Source organism: Aulonocara stuartgranti, assembly GCF_965226115.1.
Source record: "Aulonocara stuartgranti genome assembly, chromosome: 15".
Lineage (NCBI taxonomy): Eukaryota > Metazoa > Chordata > Actinopteri > Cichliformes > Cichlidae > Aulonocara > Aulonocara stuartgranti.
The window spans coordinates 10548501-10567298 of NC_138951.1; the positions used below are offsets into that span (position 1 = coordinate 10548501).

The 18798-nt window shown below is 41.3% G+C and overlaps 1 protein-coding gene across 7 annotated transcripts in view; it reads left to right on the top strand.

Moving 5' to 3' along the window:
• Positions 1 to 18798, top strand: part of nhsl1b (NHS-like 1b) — a 101961-nt gene that overhangs the window by 48758 nt on the left and 34405 nt on the right. Inside the window, exon 1 of one of the 7 annotated variants that reach the window (XM_082504395.1) lies at positions 3046 to 3344. The exons of 5 other annotated variants lie outside the window; for them this stretch is intronic. In XM_082504395.1, coding sequence (XP_082360521.1) covers positions 3329 to 3344 — 16 coding nt within the window. In that variant the 5' untranslated portion in view covers positions 3046 to 3328. Of the gene's footprint in view, positions 1 to 3045; positions 3345 to 9914; positions 10226 to 18798 lie in introns of those variants that run through there. One more of the 7 variants, XM_082504390.1, reaches the window with a different exon arrangement.

Consider the following 18798-nt stretch of genomic DNA (forward strand, 5'->3'; position numbering starts at 1 on the left):
TAGGATGAACTGATATTGTCCCAGTGGCGAGGTAAAAAAAAAAAGACCTCTTCACGACAAATGCGTGAGTTATAATGACGTAATACGAACAGAAATAATCTTTTTCCGTCATTTTAGAGCCAATATGTTCATGTTTATCCTTACATGTATTCTTTTTTTGTTCATTTTCTATCTTTGTGTTTTGCTACTAATCACTTCTTCTTCTTCTTCTTCTTTTTTTTAAATGGCAGAGTCAGATTTTTTTCAGATTCCTTCTCGTCGCGTGTCTAAATATATAAATACAAACAAGCTTAGTTGCTTAATTTTTATCTGCCTTTGCTATTTAGTCTTATCTCTAATGCAAAGTGTGCCGCAGTTAAAACATGGCATACTTGCACAGCAGTGGATGTGACAGAGGATGTCCTGGACACTTAGATAAGATGCTGTCTGTGTTTCTGATACGGGCCCTTTGACGTGATTCAAGTCCTAAAACGGTGTTTAATCTGAAGGCGGTCTGCATTGTAGAAGCTGAAATCTCCCTGTATGTTTGCATCCTGCACCCACAGAAGGAGGTTGTCACTGTGTGCTGCCATGTAGTCCATGTGCAGAAATATACTTGAAGAAGATAATCTTTAATAAAACAATTCAATTGAAGCATGTTATGGGCTGAATTTTTCAAAATTGCAATAGTAAATATATAATTCATAAACGTGAGAAAAGAAGACTGAGTAAATATTTGAAATTAAGTTTATTCCTTTTTTTGTAGATCATTTAAACAAGAACGCTGTAAAATTTTGCTATACTGACCATTGGCTCGCACTGACTTCGGAAACTAATCTTAACAAGACTGTGTTTGTGTGTAAAAGCGAAGGAAATCCACATCTCTGCTTTGACAGTTTCAGCTTTGCGAGAGTGGTGATTACGCAGGCCTCAAAACGCTGCTTGTAAGCCAAAGGTTTTATAGGAGAAGGTTAAAGTTAAAGCCATTCTGGCCAATTAAGGTGAAGGTTTGATGAAGTGAGATTTTACTGTTTGGTTAGATGGGTTTATTCAAGCATTTTTCTTCCAAGGCTGCGTTTTTGTGGCTTTCTCATTTCAGTCAATCATGCTTTCCTTGAGGCTCCACGTCACACGAGGTCACACTTACACATTTGCACACTAGTCAGCCTCTAATTGGCCACATCTGGTTGAGACAGATGTGTTATAGCCTGCAAGCAACAATCACGCTTGGACGTCATAGTTTTATTACGATTGTGCCAATTTAATCCTCTTTTGGAACATCTGCACAGAGCGTACACTCTGCCAAGTAAGTAGGGAATAGTTATAAATATCAGCATTAATTATATGCAAGGTTAATCACCGTTGCTGTAATTATGTAGTGGAACCATAACATCTTAAAGACACGAAGTAAGCCTTTGTCTGTTTTGTGTCTGCTAAACATCTGTTTATACAGTATACAACAGAAGTGAGCACACACCTATACAATATCACTGTCATATTATTCAAAACTGCATCAGCTTACAGTGCACCAATTCTAGGTTGTCTACTTGGGTATTTTTTCTTGATGTAAAATGAAAAGCTAACAGTTAAAGTTTCCATCCATCCATCCATCCATCCATCCATCCATCCATCCATCCATCCATCCTCTTACATTTAACAGACAGATAAATAATGTCTTTATTGAGTTCTGGGTCTTTAGTTGCCTGAACCAACCTAACTGTTTTTTACAGTATAAAGTACCAGCGTCTGTGTTCCAAGCTATCACTCTTTCCAAGTCTAACAATAACCCTAACTATAGATGAGGGTTGGTAGATCACCTCCTGAATTACGGGTTTTGCCTCTTGGATCAGCTAACACAGCGCCATTCTGTTTTGGACGGCTATATTCCTCTTCTGATAAAGTTCAGTAGTCACCAGTAGCCCTGGGCAGATTCATAGCAAACAGGGTTTAGCCATCACGCATTGTTATGTACTGTATGTGTGGGCTTTGGAATATAAATGAATGCTAAGGGTTCTGGGTTTTACATAACTTACCACAGATCACTTAAGATCAAAGGCTGCCACACCAAATGTGTTTTTGCAGAGGAAGAGAAAGCCATTACAGCGCATCATTGGTTATCAATGCCATTTTGCATTCTGCTATCCAGTCTGGACTAAGCCAAACTTTATGTTGACTCTTTATTTTACTCTTGTCAATGTGCACTGTGTTGTCTAGCTGCATATATTGATTTACTGGGTTTGTAGAGAGTATGATTTTCCCCTCTTTTTTTTAGATTTGAAAGCACAGTCAAAGTCTTTGATTACTATCATTTCAGCAAACCTAAAACTAATCTTCCTTTTGTGAAAAGCGTACCTCATGTGAGCTTTACAAAGCACTTTAAGTCATAGAGGAATGGCCCAGAATCAGATCCATAAGCTATTCTCGCTGCACATCTGAACAAGGTGGTAAAAAAACATCAGTTTAACACCCATAAACCAGATGTATTTTCATGTGTATTTCCAAAACCTTGTAAGTGAGCCTGTATTTCTGTCTGCGACTGGCACGACGCTGAGGGCGATTGGGATCGGCCTGCCTGGAGAGTTTGTGATGCACCACGCTTGTAACTGCGTCTGATAACAAGCAGTTGAATTGTGGGGATTAAAGCGATTATATTTGATCAGCGCACAATGGATCGGCCTCAAGCCGGGGCCCCCTGTCTCACTCTGAACTGCTGACTGCCCAGATTCTCTGCCATCATTATCCAGTAAAAGCTTCACACTGTGCATATTTGTGTGTGTGTGTGTATATATTATTGTTTTTATTTTTGCCTCCTCCCAAGCAACAAATGTATTCTTTAAAACCATGTATTTGACTAAATGCCACATATGTATACATATATGTGTGTACTTGGGTATCTGTGAAGGTGACCAATCAGGGGGCTTGTGGGTGACAGTGGAGTTTTAGATCGAGGCTGAGCTTCTCGCTCTGATGGGCGGGGAGATGGGGTGGGGTTGAGGGTAGGGGGGTGTCAGTGCGGTAGAGAGATATCCAGGGATGTAGGGAGAGAGGGAGGGGAAGCAAAGTGAGGGGGGGTCGCAAGGCAGTTTCCTGCAGTGTAGAAGTTGGCTTGCTGCCACTCGGAGCGTGTGCATGTATGTGTGAGAGGGGAAAGAAGGGGAGGGAGATGGAGAGTGGAGTGTATGTGTCAGGATCAGTGTGTCTGCGTTTGATCGGCTTGAGCGAGCGGTGTGGAGAAACCGGGAGAGAGGACGAGAAAAGGAGGACAAGCAGAATGGTTATGAGGAAATGGTGAACCGCAAGAAAAAAGGAGGAAACTGCAGTTTTGTTTGGGGGAAATAAGTGAAGAATCATGTTCTGTCTGAAAGGTGAGTGTAGCCGCTCATTGCATGAAAGCTCTGGCACTGACTCGGTGTGAGTGTGGAGTTTTCCCCGGGACTTTTGTGAGACAAAGAAAAGTTAAACTCCATCCCTCCCCTGTTTGGAAAGTAATCTCTCCCACAGCAGCCTCCTCTGCACAATATCCTTCCTTGTGTCTTTTTTTTCTTCAGTGAAGGAAACACTCCTGTTAATCATCTCTTCCTTTGTTCTTTCGTTCCATCTCTGATTAATTAAGGGTCTTTGAATTCAAGCATACTGTATTTCCTGACTGCGGTTTGATTCCCCTCCCTTTCATTTTACTCGTATTATTCTCGACTAAGCAGAGTGTCTCTGCACGCTGCTGGCTGTGATCCTGTTTGCATTCTCCTAACTTTGGTGTGGGTTTCAGGGGCGATGAGCGATGTGTAGAGCTGCTTACACCCGTACGTATCGCTGTGTATTCAGTGTGCACGTTGTTCACAGTAACAGCTGGCAGAGCAGCAGTTGCTGGTCTGCTGTCCTGCAGAGTTGGGGGCCATGTGTTGGCTATTACTTCGCTGACAAGCTGAAATGAGATAAAGGGGAAACTCGCTCGTCTTTTACTGCATTTGACATTGTTTTCTGTTATTAAACACTCATGGAAACTATGCTACAAAGAATAGACACATAATGCTGTTTGGGAGACAACACAATGCTGCTGATAAAGAGGGAAAACCCGCTTCCCTGCCCGCTCCTGTCCTTCCGTAACTTTTAGTCCTGCTGCTTGAGTCATATTCCAGAACATCATGGTGGTGATTTCACCTGTCATGGTTACAGGGATCACATGCAGCTAATGCTGACAACACATGAGCTGTTTTATTATGAAGAATAACATTTTATTGTCTCATTTGACCTAGTTTTAGGTTGCAGTGCCGAACGATACTCAGTCAAAAGCAAGAAAGTTAAGATGTTAAATATATATTTAAAAAAAAAGAAGAAACCTTTAGTTTTTTCTTGGTAAATGATCCAATCAGCTGTTATTTCAGAAATGAGGAAATGATCCGTCTTGTTAAACCAGGGTTGTTTGTTCTCTTTCTGTAGCCTGCAGATTAATGGCTTCCAGAAATGAGGTAATATAAAGTGAACACATCAACTATACGTGGCAGTCTCCCAGTTCATCAGCTGTATGCAGTAATTTATGTTGTCAGTTACACTGTGAGATTCGAGTCCGGCTTGGAAAATGGAGAGAAACAGATGTTGGGGGAGTTGAGCCGGAGAAGGAATTCAGTTTTTTTTTTCTTTTTTAGATGAAGCCATTTTTTATACACGAGATTGGCAGTTTTTCTCATGTTTTTCTGTGGTCAGCAGTAACTAACCGTACAGCAAGAGGAGGATTAATATTTAATGTTCAGATTGCTGAGTGTTTAAAAGTTGTCACACCAGGATCAGGTTATTGACATGTAGATGCTGCTTCACTTTAATCAGCTACAAGCACGATTCCCAGTTTGGGTTTCTAGCTTCACAAGTGATGACAAACTGACCCAAATACTCAGTATTACATTAAATACCATGATCCGACCAGTAGATTACTCTACATTGGCTGCCAGTTACAGAATGTCCACTAATGTTATGATATTAACCCCCCCTCGCTCAGTCGAGGTTGCCAGCTCTGAGACAGATGTGACATATTTCAGCCCATGTTCTTCCACAGCCAGCTGTGCTGTGTGGCCAGGGTGAATCACCACCACCACCCCTGCAGTAAACCTTAGTGTTGCAGTGCAAGCCATTTGCAGGGCCAGAATTAGGCTCTGTGACTTGGTGTGCATTTTGGTATGTTGCATAAGTTATTTATGCACTTGAGCCCCAGTCAGTAGATGTGGCATGAGCAGGGATTAGTTTGAGCTGGAAATGTCATTCTCACTTAAATTGGAAGTTTCCTGCAGCCTTCCGGGGGTTGGGGATATAGAAAGTTACATGTTGATGAATGTAAGCCTTGATTAGCACTAGCATTAGTTGTGGGCATCTCAGGCTATATCTACTTTTTGATCCTGACTTTTCTGGGGTTTATTTTGCTCTCCTGTGTGCAGTTCACTCATTACAGATGCTTCATATGTTTTTCTTTTATAGTGGGCAGCAGTTGTGACATATTCTGATGCTTATTTAACGACCAAATATTCCGTCATCATAGACCGTATGACTCTGCAGTGTTACTCAGATACTTTCAAGCTTTTAACCAAAACTTCATTGAAGTTAGTCATCAGAAAATTCAGCTTTTAAACTGCAATGACTTTATTCTTAATTCCACAGAGGATTTTTTTCAGCCTCAAAAATAAAGTATATTTTGCAAGTGGTCTTTTTTCAGTCTGGGTTTTGAGCTGTTGGCACATGCATGGGTGATGAGCGGAAGGTGGCATTTAATTTAAAAAAAAATTTTTTTGGTGTAGAATCTGTGTAAACTGAGTTCCAGGTTTCCCACATGCCCCACATGTCAAAGGCATTCAAGCACTTTACTGTAGATTATCACCATTAAAAACTACAAACATGTCAGCAAACAATGATCTCTAGCAGAAAAATAGAGTAATGACCTATTTAAGCTCCTGCACTGTTGTTGTATGTTACTATTTTCATGTTGAAACACGTGAAGGTATCATGTGCACTTGTGTTTTCAGTAACAGATTCTTGTCCACTACCTTTATTTCCCAGAATCATTAAACAGCCTACCTTGTGAACTTGCTTGAACTTGTAAGAGGACAGTCCTCCAGTAACATCTCCACCAGTGCTGTGTTTCTTGAGACATTGTGACCTCTTCACCGGAGGCTGACCCACTACCTGTCCCCTGGCCTTCTGGTTAGGAGTGTTGATGGATGTTCTCACACTCAGTGTGGCAGGTGAAGGGGAAAAAGAGGCGGACAGGAGAGAGGTGTTAACATGTAGGCAACAGTTTGTTTGTATTCCTTGAGGGTTAGTTGGCTTGTAAAACATGGCTTGTGAAAGACTTTAGGATATCTGACCTACCTTTTTTAAAGCCAGTTTGGTGACATAGCACTTAACCTAATGTGAAAAACGACAACATGTTGTAACCATGAAGATATTTCTGCTTGTTCCCATCTGCATTTTAATCTAAGTAGATAGAAAAGGATCGTGTGTCAAGAGCTACAATGCAAAGTCAGATTTTAAATGTTATCTAAAACCAACGTCTAGCTGTTTGTTGAGTCACACTTTAAGAAAATGTAGTCAGACCACTCGTGCTGCCTGCTAGACTTTAGCTAGAATTTTTTTAGTTAAAAAGAAAACAGATGTAGCTTGGAGATCAATGGCCTCGTGGGTAGATGGCTTATTGCAGGTTTTGTCAGTGATCGATACATGACTTGGTCGTAAATCAATCATTTTAATATGTAAATGAGCATGGGAGTTTGAGAGGAAGTTCACAATGGGATGTTGTTGACCTCTGTAAACAAGTCGTAGCAGAAGAGATCTTGGGCTTGATAAGTAAACAATAGAGCGTTAAGTTCCAGTGGCCTGTGAATGGGATCTGCCAGGAACCCAGTGAGCTTTCTGTCTTCTGAAAAGAGTTTTCAAAACAATAGCTTTTTGGGGGCAAAGTTTAGAGGTTTGGAAAAATGTAGGACTCAGTAACGGGGTCTTATTGTGTCTTTTTTCTAGTTTGAGACAATAGTAATGCAAAAAAAACTTTCTTAGCAAGCGAGTGTTAATGGGAAGTTGTTTTTTCTTCTTCTTGGGACAATGCTGGAAGTGTTTTGTTGTCCGCAGGGAGTCGGTCATTGTCTTTTCAAACTTCACCCGCAAGTGGATGACTTCCCCAGACAGAAGACTAACTCAGCATGCAGGTGCTCCTCTCACTCCATTCAGACCTTTTGCGTCTCCATGGCTACCATTGTCCCCTTCCCAAAGCCTTCCTCTTGTCCAAACCCCCCCCCCCCCCCCGGCTACAAACACACACATAGAATCTATGTGCAAAAGTTAGTGTACATACACACTTGTGTAATTTATCTATTATTACACACAAACCCTTCCCGTGTGACTTTTACATTGTTCACTAACTAGGTGCGCATGCACACGCACACACACACGCACACACACACACGCACACACACACACGCTAATAATCAGTGGAATGTGACACACTCACCGCAGTGCATGCCAGGCAATACGCAGCCATCAACTACACACATATATTCGCAAACATCTCTTCTCGCGCACATACATGTGCTGTACCTGTTTGTAAAAGGGTTGTAATGATTCTTTGTCACAACTGAAACATCCCCTGTTGTGATGACGGTCCCATTCACTGTGTTGCTTGTGTTGGCCTGCATGACTTCACACCCCCTGATGTTGTTCTCTCAATGGGCCGGGTGAAACACTCTGTGTCCATGCATGTATGGATTCAGGGCAACAACGGCGCTAAGTGCAGTTTAAGTGCAGCCACAGCCAGAATCTTTTGGCTTGCCCATTGGGCTACGTGTGTCTACAAACTGTTTTATACGAGCGGCTTTGTGGCTGCGCGCACGCATTCTGTGGTTTGTTCATTATATTGTGTGTGTGTGTGTGTTCACAGTGGTTTTGGTTTTTGTAATCAGCTTGCGTGTTGGCTGCCTCATCATGCGCTGGAAATGATAACCATCAGTAATGGCTGTTCTAGCCTCTAGCTATCTGCTGTGGCTTTGGCAGGATCACAGCTACAGTTCCACCAAAGTTGCATAAGATTTGTGCACTGACAGAACTCTCATGAATCAGTCTGCACGTTATTTTTCAGGTTATCTATTAAAAACGTGAAAATAGTAAAAGGTGTCTAATCCAATTTCTGAGATTCAAGTCTTCAAACCACAAATATGTTCAGCAGGTTCTCGCAGAGGGAGAGGCTTCAACCACAGAGTTTGTTTTATTTTTTTTCTGGAAAAAAAAGGTTTAATAGTTTTGATGATTATAGCTTAGATGTGTTGTGCAGCACAGGTGTAAGCCACCACCAGAGGGAGGCATTTACCTTTGGTGCTATCAATGAATTTCTCCCTTTTTATTTGCCTTACTCTTTTCCATTTAACCCCATTTTTATTCAGTTTACTAGCCCAGATTGTGTTTGAGCTCTCATTCACTTTTGTTACACTTGTTCATTACCCACTCTTCAGTTCAGTGTCACTCCATCTTCCTGTTAATTAATCTGAGCGTCTCAAATAATTTTAACCTACCTCACACTCACAGCCAAGCAGATTAAAGATTATACACACCCTCACCTGGCAGGCAAGTGGCTCGCCGTGTTTATTAATCTGCGATCTGTTTCTTTGTTTTTTATCTTTTAATCTTGTCGCTGCCGTCTTTACAGTGAACTGTTTTTCACCGCTATCTAAAAATCCCCAACCTGTGGTCATCTGTAGCTTCCTCTTGAGTTTAAATCCTTTTGCATTTACCAGTTGTTGCCTTCCTCGTGTGTGCATGCTTCATGATGGTTTCAGGTGAATATCTGCTTAGTAACGGCAGTCATGTGGGGCTAAATCTGAGGCAGCAGTTTAAGTGGCCTACATGCATGCGTCTTACGTCTGAGTTTGCGTCATCCGAGTTTAACCTACTGACACGCCAGCACGTCAGGTCTTCCTGAACTTCCACACATTTGTGAAGTTGAGGTGATGTACTTTATTATCTGCAACCTGGTGTCCATCTGTGGTTTGTGTCTGTCACAATCAGAGGCCTGGAGGCTGGATAATCTGGGTTTACAGATTAGAACAGAAATGCCGAGGAAAGAGGAGGGAGGAGGAGGAGTCCAGAGGACATACCGTGTGGATGCCACTGGACAGTCCTGATGCTCTATCTCCTGTAGATCGAAGAAAGAAGGAGGATGCTCTTCGATGCTGAAAGCTTGGCTGAATACCCTTTTGGATGGACTGATTTTTTTTCTAGTCTTTGGACCTCAAATAGTTTCTTGACAATTGGCAGATTTTTTTGCACAATTTGTGGTGATGCTTCTGGGTTTCTGCAAAGGACATATATTGTAGAAGAAAACACGATTTAACCACAGACATTTTCAGTTTCTAAACCTTAGTTTTTGCGTCTTTGGATTATTTAGAAATGTTATTGTGGTCTTATTTTAGGGTCAGAATTGTTTTGTTTTTTTTTAAGTTGCCAGCATTTCTTCAAGACAGCCAACCAACAGTCATGTTTTTCAATAGTTTTATTCTGCAATGCTTCTGTGAAATATTTGTTTTGGAGATAAATCTTGTAATCGAACACGGAGCGCAGCTTTCTTTGTCAGGCAAATCAATGTAAGTCAATAGGATCCCCTGAGAGAAAGAGAGGAAAGACAAAAACAGTAGGAGGAGACAGAGGGAGCACTGGCTCCCTTGTGGGATGCAAAAACGTCCATCCTGTCTTTCCAGAAAGAGAGGAGGGGGCCTATTGAGAGTTTGGAATTGAAGGTGGGGGCTCCACACACATACACCCTTCACCCGTCCATCCCAACACTACAAGTGGAGGCTTCAGAGAAGGAGGGTTGTGTAAGACGAAGGAGGAGTAGTTGGGGGGGGGGGTTTGGGTCCTGGATAGAGCAGGGGAGGGCAGGTGGTGGGGGGTTTTAGGTCTTAGCAGGGGATGATCACATACGTGCACTGCCTCTCCTCGGAGCCGGTGGTCAACTGCTTGCACAGGGGCTGCTATGAGGACTCCCCTGGCCAGAAACGAACTCTGTGCTCCTTCCAGCCCACCAGCAAGATGGGGAACAGCCTCCAGCATTCGGCCGTCCCCAGCCCCAGGCCCGCCAGGCCAGAGGGCTGCCTGCACAAACGTCTGCTCTCTGTGTCAAAAGTCCACCAGAAACAGGACTCGCTCTGGACACCAAAACCGTTGCTTGGATCTGTGGCTAAGGGCTCGCCAGGGAAAAAGCATCCCTCCTCTGATGGCAAAGGTACAGATTAAAGAGAGTCTGCAGTTTTTTTGTTTTGTTTTGTTTTGTTTTTTTAGAGAAAAGAAAAAACAAAAACAACAAATGACTGTTGGTTTGTACTAGAAAGCTGTTCATTTTGTAGTTTCTAAACAAATACTAAATAGATATTTTTAATTATCTAAAAGATATTTGGGTGTATTTCCAAGATGATATGAGTCTTAAATTGAAATCCACTGTGATTACAGTGTCCAGGTAGTAGTTGCTGTTGGCACTACAATGCTGTTTTGCTACTGTAATGATTGTGGTGTTTGACTTGGCTGCAGAACAGGCTCCTGCTTCAGAGTTTAAGTCACCTGAAGTGTTTTTAGGAGATAATGATACGCTGTATGTAACAGTGCCAGGATCACAGCAGATGCAATAGAAGCTTTTTTCACAAAGCCAGGCTTTGTCGCGTCTTGTTAGGGTATTTCCATCCTGCTGTATCTGAGAGATCTGTGCCATCTGGTTTTGCATGTGCATCTCTGTGTGTTTGTGACCTAAAAGACCTTTGACCTTTCATGTATGAGACAGGTTCTCCAGGAAGTAAAATGCTTTGAGTTATCTCTAGTTGCTTGTGTGCATACTTTAAGACTTTCCTACTAACCTTGGGCATGAGTTTGAGCCTGTACTTACTCATTCACACATATATTTGCATGGATCATTTGGTCCCATGTGCATGGTTGCATCTAGACTATGCTTCACTGTCATTTGGGACAGACATAACTGAAGATGCTCCTCTGGGTGGCCACCCCTGGGAGCAAGACATAATAGCTAGCAGCTGGAGGTGATGGGCTAGGCCTTCAGGGAAATGTAAGAGAGCTGACAGTATGAGGGGGTGATGGAAGTGAAACTGACGGGGTTATGAAGGTGACCCACTTTCACCTCAGAACTACATAAAGGAGCCATCAGGGCGGCAGGAAAGAGTGTTAAAAGATAACAAAAAGACTGACCTGTGTCCACATTTCCTAAACTGCAGCTCAGTGGCATCTAATGGATCTATGAATATAAAACAGAAGAGGCCATTAGGGAAGTAGGCAAGGCAGAGACTTCCTGAGAATCCAACTTTGATAACTTTTATTGTTTTTATTGGCCCATTTTGAGTCTTTCTGTCCATCCACTGGTCTTCCAATTACTCTTTTAAAGTTTTTCTCCATGTATGCACAGCTAAAACTAAACCATTTATTCCAATATGTGTGCATAACAATATGCTTCCACAGGACTGTGGCCCTTCCTCACGCCTGCTTTGACTAACACGCCGTGACAGCTCAAGATGTTGCTGCCGTCGGTACAGTATTGTCCGGGCTCTGTAGGTTGAATCAGCCTGCCTGTCTGTGTTTATGCACGGCTGAACGGATAACCCTCTTACTCACAAATTGGAACTTGGCTAATATGCCTTTTGTGTGTGTGTTTGTGTCTTTGTCCCTGTGTTCTGTGTTGTTGTTCTGGGATATTTTTTTTATTGTTTCCTTTGTTAACACATGATTCTCCAGTTCTTTTTATAAATATAAAGTTTTTTGTGTATATGGCAATCAAAGGGTGATTCCAGCATTTTTTCCCTGCATATGTTTTATAAGGCTTCTCCTCCAACCCTCCCTTTATTTATTTTTTAATTTTTATCAGTTCAGAAGTGGAGCAGGTGTTCAACCGGATGCCCCATAATCCCTTGGTGGGAAGTCAGATTCAACTATCGACCAGTCACTGCCAATGGCTCCCGAGGGAAGTGCACCTGAGGGAAACCATGCTTGTAGAGTAACTGAATGAGGCCAAATGAAATGGATTGACTGCGTTTATAGGGGAAGCTCTGCTGAGAATCAGTTAGGTTAAATATCTTTTTGGCAGTGGGAACTGGAGGGTTGGGTTCAGCCTCAGCTCTTTATCCTCGTCTTCCTTTATGTGGTACGTTCACACGCATTTCCCATCTTTTAGACGAAGATGAAACCCGTGAGTTTGGAGACACATCTGAATCAAAACATCAAGGAGTTGAGATGAGAAACAGCCCACCCCCCACCTTCACTGCTCTCTGTGCTCAGTGAACCAAAAGACAAAAGCAAAAGAGTGTTTCTCTTCTTGCCATTATTCTCCCCCAATTTTCTAAAACTACCCAGAATGCACCTACCGGTAATTAGTTCCTAAACTTTAACTGAACCTCAAAAACTCCTGGGTGTGAAGACGACTCTCAGCTTGCAATTTCTAAAAATCTACATGTTTAAGTGTTTCAAATGCTCATTACTATTATCTTCCTGCTTCAACCATTAATCTTTCTTTAACTCTCGACCCCTTGAAAGCCTGCTAAGAGTAACCCTTTAAGCTTTTTTCCCTAAAATAAGCAGCTTCTGTCATGTTTCAGGCCAGCTTGTAGAACAAACTTCCTGATGGTGGTTGTCTCTGCCTATACAGCTACCCGTGGAAAAAACAGTAAACTGTTCACATGGTTGTCAAACCACATGTTTATTGATATACACTGAGTTGTCAAAAACTTATCATTAAGGGAACAGGAAAGCTCTACCATAAGCTTCACCTATCCATTAATTATGTGTCACTATCACCTGTTTAATACCATTATTTTGCTCACCCTAATGTTAACCTGTAGTGTTAGGTACTTCTAGCACCTCACTTAAAACTTTTTATTTATACCTTTAGGTCACTACTTAGTCTATCCAGTATTAATCCTACTGGTAGTTTTTTCCAGGCTTGTAGGTAATGAAATGAACTAAATATACTTGAATAACAAACAAATTGGGATTTATAATAAATCTTATTAAAAGAAGATGGTTTAAAAGCACCTTCTGGATTTCTTGTACTCTTGAGTAGGAATCACTACTTTACTCTTACGCCCCAATGTGGTCTTGTTTGATTCTGGGATTTTTTTGTATTTTGTGACAAAACACAAGTGGTATTTTTTTTTTTTTTTTTAATTTTTGTGGCTATTTCAAAACACACACACACACACACACACACACACACACACACACACACACACACTTTTGGGAATTGAGGGTCAGGGGTTGCTTTGGGTCATTCAACTGTAAAAATGGGTTAAGGCTCTGTTTTTCTTTGCAACCCTGTCTATCTCAATCTTCTTCACCTCCACTTTCCTCTCTTTCATTAATGAAGCCTTTAATGCTGTTTACTGTCTGTGCACAGGGTTGTGTATCTGCATGTTTTCTTTTCCATTTATCCACTTAGAAAATAAATGCTAGAGCATCCCAGCACACATATTTCCTGTTCACATCCCTGGATATGTTTATGCGAGTATGGCATAAAGTAGGTTTAAGTTAATGCAGTGAATCTAACAGATGGAGACCTCTCAGCTTGTTAAAGGCCTAATAGGTAATGGTTTTCCAATGACTGGTTAAACAGGTGCTCTTCCATCATGTGTGACCGAGGGCTCATGAACTAATCACTGACATATATTGAGAGGTGATTCAGTTGTGTGGAAGTTTGTCTGCGTCTTTATCCACAGACTCCTCCCTGCCCAGTTCTTTTTACTCATCCTTTTGTATTTGACGCTTATTTGACACTGGCGGTGGTCTCCAGATGTTATTGTCTCAATTAAGTGTATTTGGATTAGCACTGTTCTTTATTTGCTCGAGCATGGTGGTTGTGTCTGCTCAAATTAACCTCCAAAATCTTTCTTTTATTCACCACACGACCGCTGAGGAAACATAGAAAATGACTCGGAGCGCAATATAGTTTACAGCAGCCTGGTAACTCTCACAAGAAGACATTTATTATTATCACAGCTGTGTTTTACTTTATTATGTTCCATTAATTATTATTATGTTCCATATTTATTAATGTATTTGTTGACATATACATTAAAAAAAACCTTAAATATAAAGATGCACCATTGACCAGCCGGGGGCCAGAATCAGATGATTTCCAGTGCGCTCAGTCCAAACCGGTGACTGGCCTCTTAGCCTCACGTGTGTCCGATTACACGTCGGTCCGTTTCATGCATATGTGACGTGCGTATTCATAGACACAGTAACCTGTTGTTAGGAGGACCACTACAAACATTTTCATAGCAACCAAACTAATTAGCAGCTGAAGATGGGCATTTTAAAGAGGCTAACAAAGGGCTCCGAGTCAACCACCAACCAGCAGCCTCGGTATTAGCAAAGAATCAGCAATTAGAGGGAACAAGACAAGTGAAAAAGAGAAAGCTTACTATAAAATCTGTCAGGTAAAGGTGAGTGTATAGCAACTCATTTTCAGTCATTTAAGTGAGAGAAAATCTGCTTACTTATTGCAGTTCAATAATTTTTTTTATTATGAAAACAATATTTTGCTTTGAAGAAATTCTGATTTGCTGTCAGTTTAAGCTCTTAGAAGGAAAAGTGGGAAAGGAAAAATTACAGTTTGTGCATCTCTACTTAAATAAACATAAAATTTAAATGAAGGAATTAAAATGGATGTGTTTTTAAGTCATTCATTGCATTTTATTTTTGTTTGTTTTTTTGACGAAAACAAGGTGTGGGAGAGTTGGTTTTATGCTACAGAACATCATAATTTGTCAAATAAAGCTCACACATGCAAATCACCAAAACTAGAGATCAGTAGTAAACTAGCATGCCTTTTGTGGTCTTCCACACACTCAGGGCTGAGATTAATAGTGCTGCAGGACTTGAAAGCGATGCAGGAGAAGAGAGAGAGAGAAAGAGAGGAGAGGACTGAGTCATGGAGAAGGAGGGATCAGGTGGAAGTGGGCCTCAGAGCCCCATATGTGTAACAACTGAGTTTTACTTAATGGCTTGATTATTACATCAGGACATATTGGCTGGATAATCACTGGGGTCTGTGGGGACATTTATCCTTTCATTGACTAAATGTGTCAAAGCAGAGAAACTGTGGGAGCTGTGACACAGCAGAGGGCTTGGTTAGCTTTAATAGAAAATGTTAAATCTTACTATCATTTACAGGGAATTTAATTTACTTTCAGGACTTTCTTCTTGCTTTTCTTCCTTCCCTTATTCTGTGAACCTACACTTACTGTAGTGGGTTCACTGAAGAAGACAAGACGGCAAGAAGTCTTGTTTCCCTGTTGACGTATGGAGCCTCCTGGTGGTTGTGTCATCTTCTGCACCTGCCCTTGTTGAGATGATACATGCAGATCTTTAGCACTTTGCTTTGTCTTTCTGTCTCTCTCTTCTTCTTCTTTCCTCCTTTTTGCTTCTGCAGTTTAATCGTACACTGACACACTCTCCATATCCATCCTCCTTACAGACAAATGAGTGTTTAGCTGTTTGTGTATATGTTTCTCTCCAGGTTTTAATAAATCTAGTGAGGCAGTCTATGTAAGTCATTGGCAGGCCTTTGATTATTCATGGTGATAAGTTTAAGTTCATTTCAGTCGGGCTTGTGCGTGCGGTAAAACGAAACACATGCTCACTGGCAAATAAATAAGAATCTATTTACAAAACGGCTAAAACTCAATTTGATAGTGAACGCAGAAGTTTTTCTTAACATTCTAAAAATGCCCGCAGGTCTTAGAAACAAATGCGATTTGAAGACTTTAATCTGGGCCGTTTGCTTCGGCAACAGCTTTTGCCCTCGTCTTTCTACTCGTGCAGTTCTACAGCGGGCTTGTTGTTAGTAATTGAAAAATCTAATTGAGCCGTAGTGCAGGATAAGTGCGTTTAAGCACCGCTTGGCCGTACAGACCTCGGTCACAGCTCATTTCTTTAATGAGAGCTGCTATTAGCAGGAGCTTTTTTCCACCTCATGCTGATTCGAGTCTGGCTCTCTGAGGTTTCTGGCCCCATTTGCCCTACTGACCAGTCTGCTCCCCCTTCTGTACATGCAGTTACATTCCTGACTACTCTGTTTTTAAAATGCAGCTTGTGTAAAACACAAAAAAGGGCATATTTGGTTACTATTTACTTCAATATTGCTACCACAAAGCGGGACGTAGACTTTTAGTTGTTACCTGTAAGATTTTCCTGCAGCTTGCTGTTGCATTTAAAAACCAATTTAAATGAAAATTTCAGCCTCATGGAAAGATACCAGTGAGCAAAACAAAAGAGAAATCTGGTGACAATAGTCTAACCAGCCTCACGGACCCCTCGCTTCCCCGCTGTTCACCCCCAACTCCAATCTTCCTTCTTCCTACCTTCTCCACAGCACCAGAACTTATTTGTGTCCCAGTCAGCTGGAGGTTCAATTAAGCCTCTGAGAGCAAAGCCGAGCCTCTGAAAAGCTCATGTCCCCCCAAAGAGACTGATTATAAAAGGAGAGGGAAGAGAGAAAGTGATTTTTAAGAGCCTCTTTAAATCTGTCTTGTTAATGAGTTGTCCTCACCATGGCAACGTCTCCTTTTCAGGGTTTTTTTCCCCTCCATGCCTCATGCATAGAAGGATTAGAGTTGAGACAAAAAAGAGAGAAGAATGTAGGGAACGGGAAGCTACAGCTATTTTCCTTGTTTGTGAAAATACAGGGGAGCTTTTGGCGTTAATGTTGTTTGTTTGTAGCAGAAGTTAAATTCCTCTATTGTGGTTACTTTTCCAGAGAAGCGTGCAGTTGCTGCTTTCATTCACCACAAGGTGGCATGATAACACAGCTGCACTAAAGATAAAACAGGCAGCATTTACAGCGATTTCCTCATTTTCCTAGTTGCTCATCTGCACAGCGTCACTTATACCCAATATAATTGTTAATTTATGAGACTAAATTAAAATATTTGAAGGTTTTATTGCAATTGCCTGAAAGACTTTGGATTCAATTATCTGCCTATTAGCCACTGTGCATGTGTTTATCTACAACAAAAAGAGACACATGAGGTGTCACAAGGAATCTAATTTGGAATAATAGCGGTTTTAAATTTTGGGATTATTTGATCAGGGAGCTACACTAGTTTCCCTTGTGGGCCATTAGGAGGGCGCACTCCCTGCAAGAGAGGTCTGCTCTTTCTATTAAAGGCCCCATCCCTCTTTCCATTATTGCTCAGATGGGACAGAAGGGGGAGGGACGGGGAGAGATGGAGGAAAGGAGGGGTTAAATGGATTTGGGGTTGTGCTTTTTCCCAGACTAGGTCTCAGCATAGGATTATCAGTGGAGGAACACAGGCTTAATGCACGCATGTGCGCTCACATATAAACTCCTACATAATTCATGCCCATATATGATCGATAAGTCACATGAAAGCACCAATCGCAGCTTCTCGGTGTGTACAAGTGTTTTACAGATACTGACACACGTCAGTCAGTGAACTCTGAGCTTATCCTAATGCACGTATAACCCTCCCTGGGTTAGTGCAGTCTTACACCACTGTGTTACAAAAATTACATGCATATGTACAACACAAAAATTATGGTTTTGGCCTAAGCGTTGTGTGACTTCAGACCTTCTAGTCAGCTAAGAACATTTTGTGTTTGTAGTGCGCTTTTAATGATTAGCTTGCAGACAGTTGCTGATGTCATACCACAATACTGAGTTTTACAGAAGACATTTGGACATGTCAAGTAGGTGGGACAGAGGTGCGAAAAATGCAATTAATGTTGGCTGGGATCTAGTCAGCTGCTTCAGTTTCAGGGTCCTGGTATTGCGCGTGGTGTAACCTGACTTAAATGCTGGCAGAGGAATTAATGCTGATTGAGAGGTGAAGAAGAGAAACGGTTACAGGTAAAGTCAATTATGTCCCTAACATGTCCCCAATATCTGTTTTGTCAAATAAGATAAAATTATGTCACTTTATTTTTTAATTTTGTTGCAAAATTAGATTTTCAAACATGTCAACTCTATCACTAAAACCTTTCAAAATGTTGCCATGAGACAGAGTCAGTCTGTGATCGGTTTGGGACTGAATGGTGTCATGCTGGCAATGACGTGCAATCTTTTTCTGATAGCACAGCAGTTAACTGTGGTAAGTTATTGAAAATCACGCATGTTGCTGTCTACATAGACAGAAATTCATAGTATATATGTACATATGTAACCAAATTACAACCAGCATGCAGCCTGTTCATTCAAGACTCATTCAGACTGATGGCAACATGTTGGTAATCTCACTGCATTTATGAATTAGACAGGAACTGTTTGTTTGAAGAGTGATTGCAATCAGCCTAAATGTTCTTGTACTATTTTTATTTGTGTGACTGAGCCATTAGCTTGCTCTGAATCAGGTGGTAGCTTTGTCAAGCTAAGTGTGTCCAGTAGATTTGCAAGTGGTTTTTCAGAAACCACTTGCAAAAGTTAAAGTTACCTCAGGATGAAGGTGCATGCAATGAGCTCTCTCTTTATTTATTTAAAACATAGATATTTGGTGTCCCTGGAATGATGCAGTATCACCACACAAAATATCACAATACTATACTATATCTACCTGTCACACCGCTACCGTCCATCCAGTCCATCCTTATTCTGCTTATCCATGCCATTATAATTCCACTCATGTAGGAAACAGAATTTTATTTCTAAATTTGAAATCATCTCATTCTCCAGAATTTAAATACACTTGATTTGACTTTCTCTCTGAGGGAACTAACTTTAGTCTGTAGACAGATTTTACTCAACTAAAAGCAATCTGGAGTCTGTAAAACATCCTGGAACAATCCTGC